This window comes from Medicago truncatula, chromosome 4 (genome assembly GCF_003473485.1).
Source record: "Medicago truncatula cultivar Jemalong A17 chromosome 4, MtrunA17r5.0-ANR, whole genome shotgun sequence".
Taxonomy (NCBI): domain Eukaryota; kingdom Viridiplantae; phylum Streptophyta; class Magnoliopsida; order Fabales; family Fabaceae; genus Medicago; species Medicago truncatula.
This window is the reverse complement of record NC_053045.1, coordinates 7,639,047-7,647,876: the sequence shown is the minus strand read 5'-3', so window position 1 is coordinate 7,647,876 and position 8,830 is coordinate 7,639,047. Positions and strand designations below refer to the sequence as shown.

The 8,830-nt window shown below is 32.0% G+C and overlaps 2 protein-coding genes across 2 annotated transcripts; both read left to right on the top strand.

Annotated features, from left to right (window-relative positions):
- LOC25491579 (metallothionein-like protein 1) lies at positions 1-1,739 on the top strand. The gene is made up of 2 exons (XM_013599547.3): positions 1-158; positions 1,254-1,739. The coding sequence occupies exons 1-2, from the start codon at positions 109-111 to the stop codon at positions 1,429-1,431; spliced, it is 228 nt and encodes a 75-aa protein (XP_013455001.1). The 5' UTR covers positions 1-108; the 3' UTR covers positions 1,432-1,739.
- A 3,915-nt stretch (positions 1,740-5,654) lies between these two features.
- On the top strand, positions 5,655-8,723 carry LOC25491578 (mitochondrial import inner membrane translocase subunit Tim9). The gene is made up of 2 exons (XM_024781407.2): positions 5,655-5,933; positions 8,247-8,723. Exons 1-2 carry the CDS (start codon positions 5,839-5,841, stop codon positions 8,437-8,439), a joined length of 288 nt encoding a protein of 95 aa, XP_024637175.1. The 5' UTR covers positions 5,655-5,838; the 3' UTR covers positions 8,440-8,723.
- The last annotated feature ends 107 nt before the right edge of the window (positions 8,724-8,830 follow it).

Genomic DNA, 8,830 nt, shown 5'->3' with positions numbered 1-8,830 from the left:
ACCTTATAAATTGATGTCACGTACATCATTATAAGACATCAAATTCTATTGAAGATAACATCTACCAATCAAATATTATTCTTTGCTTTGCAAGTTGAGTTTGTGAATATGTCTGGCTGTAAATGTGGAAGTAGTTGCAATTGTGGTGATAACTGCAAGTAAGGATCAAGCACCTTAACTCTTTGTTGCTTTTCATATAATATTTTTTTGTGTATCTTATGAATGAATCTTGGAGATTTTTGGTTATATTTTATTGTTTTTTCAGTACTTTTTGGTTGGGTTGTATGAGAACAAAATATTATTAATATTTTTTCGAGTAAAAAAATTTCAGTTTAGGGTTTGCTTTAGGCTTCATCTAGTGTTGGGTTGACCCTGATAGAATTCGATGCTTTCATTTTTTTTTTTTTTTTTTCTGTTTCTGTATGGGGTTTTTAAGCGTAGATATCAAGTCTCTTACACGATTTCTTATTTGATAACTATTTTTACTCTTATTGATAACTACAAGTTTCCGGACTAACAATATGAACGAAATAAACACTATTTTTTCTCGCATGCTGGTGAGAGAATCTTGGAGAGAAGATGCTCCCTTAATTTTTCATAATTTCTCTATGTGAACTTGCTTCTCTAGGTGAACTTATTCATACATCAATGAGCTTTTTGGGTAGTTTTGCTGATTTTGACTAAACGAGTGTTTTGGAAGAGATATTTATATTTATTGAATCAGTGATTGAAATTTTTGAAAAAAAAGGTCATGTCGTGACTTGTTTTCAATTGTTTATTTAAATTTGTCAATAGAAATGACTAAATTTGTTTAAAGATCTATCTTATAAAATTATCAAATCAGATCTCTTCATATCAATATTTTAATTAGATATTTAGTTAAGAAAATTAGATAAGGATTCACTTTAGCCGTCTAGAAATAAATAAATAAAATATATTTTGTTTGTCTTAAATGTATTTTTCTTTTTGTCCTAGTTGTTACAGCCAAATGGATGACGATGAAGCTATTTTTCTCTTTTTTTGAAGCAACTCTGAGGCTATTTCTTGTAGAGTCTAGGATTCGAATCAGGGTCACCACATCTCCCTCCATGTGCGTTTATTTGCGTATGTGTGGATCATTAGGTCAACAGAAAAATAAAATAAAAAATTATAACAAAATAAAATTTTTAAATATCTCGAATACCCCTTATATATATTTTAAAATCGACAAGTTTTTACAATTCATGTGTATGATGGATTTTATTGCCTTGCAGATGCAACAGCAGGTCTAGTGGGTTGGGCTATCTCGAAGGTGAAACCACAGAAACCGTGATTATGGGCGTTGCTCCGGCAAAGATCCATTTTGAGGGTGCTGAAATGGGTGTTGCAGCTGAGGAAGGTGGCTGCAAGTGTGGAGATAGCTGCACATGTGACCCTTGCAACTGTAAGTGAAGTGCAACTTATGAAAGGTTGCAGCAGAGATACTGGAACCAATGTGTGTATTTGTGTGTATGAGTACACATTTAATGTATAAGAAACATGTGTGTTTGCTTTTTAATTAGAATAATATAAAGTGGTCATAGATCTCATCTTCAGAAAATTGAAATGTTAGATTTAATTTGTTGAAGGTGTTATGAGAGCTATATGGTTGCTTTGTGTTTGGTTGTATTGTATAAACTATAGTCAATATAAGTCATAAATCTCTGCTTATTACTAACTCTACAAGTATTTATCCAAGAAATAGAATGTATCTTGTGAGACTCATGAGTATCCAACTATATATCTCTAGATAGCTTAACAAGTTTCCAAGATGAATCTTCTACAAAGTCTATTTATCATATGATAAATTCGTTTCATACAAAAGACAAAAAGGTAAGGTAAATAGGATCCCCTAGTCAAACACCCTTAGAAGCTAAAAATTCATCAAGAGCTTCCTCAAGCTTTCTATCCTCAAATACTCATAGTGTTTTAGGAGACACCAAACTGCTTCAATAAATCTTGGTCTTTTAAATAGAGATGAAGTATATTAGCGTTGTTGAAGAAATCTTTGTCTTTGAATGATAGTATAAATGTTAAGATATCTTGGGAGAATCGTGGTCAACACATCAGTCATTCAATTTCATTAATGATGTCAATTATGGAGCTTTACTCTCTTGCTTGAGTCAGAATAAACTATCCTTTCTTATCTAAGAGTCGTTGCGTACATGCATGATGATTCTTTGAGTCAATTGCTTACTATATTGATCTCACTTCAAAGGCTTGTACAATATACATAGTATTGACTACCACATAGTTGACCTGAATCTTGTTGCAGAGCCCTGTCTTTATCTATGATGAATAGATCATCAAGGTCGAGAGCTTTTAATATCTTTGTGTATAGTGTAGCACAAGTCCAGAGCTTTGACATGTAGTGCAGAACATTGACTTCATGTCTAGAGCTTTGACTTGGTCCATGGCTTTAACTTGGTATAGCTGAAGTACTTCACCTGTACATAGAATTTCTTGCACACTTAGACAATCGTTTGGAGAGTCCTAATTATTTTCAATCATGGTTCGTATAGTGCTTTGTTATCATCAAAATTTAAGGGATTTGTTCTTTTAACCAATTTTGGTCTAACAGTTTATGTTACATAACTTAAACTTGCCTTTAAACAACTTCAACTTTTGAGAAGAATATACATTGGACAACTATAACCATGAGTATTCCATGTATTTTCAACTATACATATGCAAGCATCCTGAAGAGTCCACATCTTCATAAATTTGAATTATGAAGCAAAAGTTTTAGGGCTGTTTTAGAAGGAAAATTCTATGGTGAAGTCATGCTAATGACTTTTCTGGTAAAGTTAACATTATAACATCAAAAGTATAGTGAGTAACACCCTAGTGTGTAACATCCTCACAAAGTATAACACTTAATACTATCACATAACATCATCAACTCTGTTTGCATGTTAAATATGTCAACGATAAAATAGTACCTGTAAGTCCAAGATTTTGCAAGCATTATTAGATGAATTACTATTGATCATTAATCAATAATCAACAATTTAAAAATGAATCAAACATTAAGATGAAAAATAACTTTTTCAAAAAAGTCAGTTTTCTGCACTGTATAAGCTCCCATTTTAGAATTCTAACATGATTGGGTAATGGTCAGATTTATGCCTAACAATATTCAAAGTTTGGCTTGTTACCTCTTTTTCCTTAGTTTAGTTGAAACCCTGACCCTTTTTTCCACAATTTATTTAATAAATTTGCATGTAAGTTTCTAACTTGGATTTCCATGTAAGTTTCTAATTTAAATTTAATAGATTTGGGTTTTATCAAAGGAATGGAGGTTTTTCATGGTATTTTTATGATTTTTGGTGAAGTGAAAGGCGTCGTGATGATATTGCTTTGAGAGAGGAAATGGTAGCGAATGTAGTTTTAAGTCGATCATTAAGTCGATATATATAAATAATACAAGAATATTATACTATTTGAAAATGTCTAACAGAATAAAATCAAGACCTAACAAGAGTATTGCATGTCTAAAAGAACACAATACAAAGAACTTTTAATCCATTTATTGCCTTCTTCGACACCTAAGAGTCTTCAATCCCTAAGAGAAACTATATACATTATTGGTTGATCCAATCGACTTTTAGAAGCAAATATTACAATCTTTAATCAAATACATATTATTAAGGTTCCAAAATTAAATCTAGTCATGAGTTTTTGTGCTGATAAAGTATAATTCATTTTGTTAGATTATAGGAAGCTAGAAATAAATGAAGGATTTATTGCATATCTTAGAATGCAAAGCTATATATGTATTGTTACAAAAACAAGTGCTTAATGCCAAACAAATAGTTATATTTATGGTTTATAATCCAATGTTCATAATGTGTTTATTACGTGCAATGAAAATTTGATGATGTAGTATATCCTGAGCTGTATTTACAATATTAATAAATTGGTAAAAGAACAAAGGATTTGATTCGATTAAAGAGTGTTTATGATTACCAAAGATAATTTATATTGAGAGATATAGATAAAAAGATAATGACATACGAGTGAGAGTGAGGTCTCAATTGTTGAACAACCTGAATCTTATAGATTTGTGACACATAAAACTTGACATACGTGGTAAAATAATTTTAGGATAAAAAATAAGACATGCGTGAATGTAATTTTTTTTATTTTAAAAATGAATCTAACTTCTTTGTTCACTGTCTATACCAATTACCAATTAAGACTAAAGTATAAAAAAACAAAGCAATATCATTTTTTTATGATTTCTTCGAAATGGAAATTTCTTTATTATAATTTTTCTTTTGAAATACTTTATTATTCATATATAGTTTTGCTTTGACTCATTTAATATTGTTAATTAATGCATATATTTTTTATTTGACTCAATTTTTTTTTGGTTACATTATTTGACTCAATTAACATATGTTGTTTTATTCCTCCTAAAAAAAATTATATGATTTTATTCATTAAATAAAACAATGAGAAAGGCAAGATTGATGGAGAATTTTCCGTCTATGGTTAAGCCTATGGAAAGTGGCAATGAAGAGGTTTAGAGGGCAAGGTTGATGGACAAAGTTGACTATGTAAGAAGTGAGGTTAGGTTGATTAAGTATTTGATAGTCATAATTTGGTTTTTTGAGTTGTTTAACATGCTACTCTACAATACTAGGTATGTGTATTGTTGTAATGAAAATGGGTTGAAGATGAATGAATGCAACCTTTCTGTCGAAATATTTCCATCAAATTAATCCTTAAATTATTTGCTTAAGTATCAAGTCGATCCCTACATTATATAAAAATACCATCAAATAAGTCCTTTAATTATTTAAACAGATGTCAATGTGATCCTTGGCGCATATATGTGTAGAACAAAGTAAAAAAGTAAAGAGACACAATATGATCCTTGATTATACCAGAAAATAAGTCGTAATTCAGTCATTGCACTACAAGTGCAAGAACATTACACAGGAAAAAGCAACACAACTCTGAGATAAACTCCATGAATTAGGGTTGAGTAGAACTGAATGACCCATAACTTGGATATGACATTCTAATGACTTCAGTAGCAGTTGGATGTGGTGGAGCAGTACGCTTCATTAGTATTTGCGTAGACTTCTCAGTTGAAATAATTGGTCCTCTTATGCCATACCTCCTTGTACCCACTCTCCCTGCAATAAAATCGATCAAATCAGTCCCTAGATTTCTAAAATTTCCAATCAAATCAGTCTCTAAATTATTACAGTTACTATCAAATCGATCCTTAAAAGAGGGGTAATAGAGGAAAAACAGAAAGAAAAAAAAAATGAAAGTGAAAAGTTAAAACTGCAATTTTTAACGTTTCCATTAAATTGGTCCTTGTACACGTAGGTTGACTAGATGACACGTGTACAGGACAACACAACATGCAGAACGACATGTCAGCCTCACTAATAGAGTGATTGGACGGAGGGACCATTTTGATTGACCTATGTTAAATTCAAGGATGAAATAAATATTTCGCAAAATTTAAAGATGAATTCGGCTGATTTTTGAAAATTCAAGGATGAATTTTATGTATTACTCCTTATTGACTGCTTAAAAAATTACCCGCAGTGTGCGGGTTGATTTGGAAAACCCGGATTGAATCCAACCCGACCTAATGAACATCAGGTTTAAGCGACAGTTCTGATTGATTGCGGTGTTTTAGGGTTTAAGGGCACACACGCTTCTTTTTCTTTTCTCATTTTTTCAGAAAAACAGTAACGTTGGTATAAACCTTAAACCCTTCAAAATCATAGGATCAAACAATACAAAAAAGCGGAAAACCCAAAAACCTCTGTAACTGTTTTTTTTTTGTTGAAAATGGATAAGAACATTTTTGGTGAAGTAGATAATCTTCCTGAAGAAGATAAGAAAAGAATGACTACTATGGTTGAACAGCTTCAAACTCGTGATAGGTATGCTTCAATCTTGTTACTTTGTTTGTTTGAAATAAAGATCGTATATAGATTGGGGATCTGATTAACTTTTTCAAAAAATGTCATGTGCTGAAAATGGATGAGGTTCTGTTGTTTCTGTTATCTGCAATGTGTGAAGAATGATTTAGAATGTGTTGATTCTAGTTGGCAAATATGCCCTGTTTGTTTGGATAAACATATTAAGCATTATGGGCTCGTTTGGATTGACTTATTTCTGAGCTTATGAAAATAGCTTATGCAAATAAATAAGCTTTTATGCTAATTCATAAGTTCTGACTAAAGAAAATTGTATTTTTATAAGCTGTTTTTTCAAAAACTACCTTGACAAGCTTATGAATAATACATAAAAGCTTATTTATTTGCATAAGCTCAAAAATAAGCCAATCCAAACGGGCCTTATAAGGACTTATCATAGATAGAAGTGCTTATTTAAGCCATTTCTCTAGTAATAAATAAAGTAAAGTTAAACTTTTTCATATAAGTTGTAAACTGTTTTTATTAGCTATTCTGGTCAGTTTATGGGATTAAGCTGGAAACAACATATTATGACATGTCATAAGTTGTTTCTAGAAAGTAGAAACTATCTCAAACAGTCTAACAACTCACAAGCAATTAAATGACAAAGACACATTGACACCGGTAAAAAATTGAAAAAATGAATTAATTTAACGCAATCATTTGTGTTGGTGTCATGCCAGTGTTAGACACCAACACATGTCGGACACCGGACATGCCTTGCATCAAAAGTGTCGGTGCTATAGAACTCGCAGTCACAGGTGCTTAAACTAGTAGATATGCTTGAATAGTTCAAACTAAACTGTTTTAATTCAATGTTTTAAATTGTGCCGCGATGCCAACTTTGATATTATAGACAATGTTGTCAAATATTGACCATGGCCAAGCCATGGTGGATTGTGGTGGCAGAATTTTGACAACTGCCGTGGCAAACTTGTGAAGGATAGCGGCGCCATGGTGTATTTTTGCCTTTCCATCATGGTCCTCAATTGATAACACTGATTACGGGGAATCGTAGTCAAATATGTATAATGGAACCCTAGTCACGGTCGTAGAGACATAAAAAAACATGAAGTTGCGGCTAAAATTGGGGTAATAGATCATTTTTTAGACCCTGTTTAGATCATGAATACACTTAAAGCATTCATTTTGATGAAGACAAGAAAACATATGAACCTCTAGATTTTAAGAATGTGTAGTTCTCTCTATTGTGTTTATAGTGAATGGCCATTCGATTATTGGTTAATTCATGCTGTGTAGTTCCCTGTATTCTGTTTTTAATTATTCCATGTCAAATGGACTGTTGTCATATAGCGGACTATATGTTGTGCAGCAAGTGTGAGTTAGAAGTCTCACATTGCTTAGAAAAGTGGAGGTTGAACACTTTTAAGTGAGAGGACCCGTAAACCCAATGTCTTAAGGTTTTGAGTGTGGTGATCAACTCACTTGTATGGCTCCTCTTGGCCCAATGTGGGCATCCAGGCTTCCCTCGTGACCCAACACTATAACGTAACAAAATTTGAACAAATCACTATTGTTTCATGATTCACTATTAGTGCAGAGTATGTCAAACACTCGTCATTTTGGCGTTATAGCTTTGTGGCTTAGATGAATGTGAACAAGACGCTATTTTTTGCGATCCACAATTGACAATGCTAAAAATGGATTTGTTTTCTAATTAATTTCAGAAATGATACTATTTTATCTTATGAGTATTGAATCTAGTGCGGAGTCTTAACTGCACATTTGGCTGAAAATCAGCATTAACATGTTAACTGGTGATTTTGGTTAGCCATAGTAATTGAGTTGACTGATTGGATACTGTTACTCTAGAATTGAGCTTGTTTACGTAATACATTATCACATGCATTGTTGTTAAATTGCGGCTATAATAGTGCTACCATGTTATAGTATTGAGGAGTTTGAACAAATCACTATTGTTCCGGGATATACACTATTTAGTACAGAATGTTGGGAAATAACGGCCATAGTTGTACTATAATTGCGTAGCAGAATTTGAACAAATCACTATTTTTTCGATCAGCTATTGACAGTATTGATCACATGTCATTTACCATAGTTTAACTGAAATTGTACATATGAGAAAGTAGTACATTTGTTTAAGTGTAGAGTTAAGAGATGCAATGCAAAGATATGAGTGCAGAAGTTTTCTTTTGGTTATTTCACTCTTTTTTGGTTACAATGCAGAAGTTTTATTTGATCTAGTAGCATAAGATATATTTTGTTGATTTATTCTTTGTTCCAACAAAATTGCAGTCTTAGGTTGTATAATTCATTAGTGGAGAGATGTTTTAACAATTGCGTCAGTTCATTCTATCGGAGTTCGTTGAACAAGCCAGAGGAAACATGTGTCCTCAGATGTGCTGGAAAATACTTGAGGTTTTCATCGCATGTGGGCGTTAAATTCTCAGATATCAACCAAGGAGCATCTACAACAGACAAACAATAATGGTTTGTGTAACTGAAATATTGATTTTGTTAGGTTTGTATTCTTTTTTACTGTCAATAACTGGGAATTAATTGTTTTTAACTAGTGAAATTCCTTTATAGATAGAATAAAATGAACTGGAATTTCTAAAGGTAAGGTTTTGACGTCAAGTTTTTATGCGAATGCTCTTGTTTATGTAGTTTCATGGTATTGATTACTGAAGAATTTTTCCATTCGCGTTTTTCATTTGTTTTTTGTATTCATTTCATACAAAATACTTAATATCAAGGTTCATGGCTTAAATATTTCCTAGAGGGTTCTTCAAATTTGGTCACTTCAATATTGGAAGGTGGAATTTTTCTGAGGGTCCAAATAGCAGATTCATAGAAAGTGTAATGTTGCTGAACAAGGT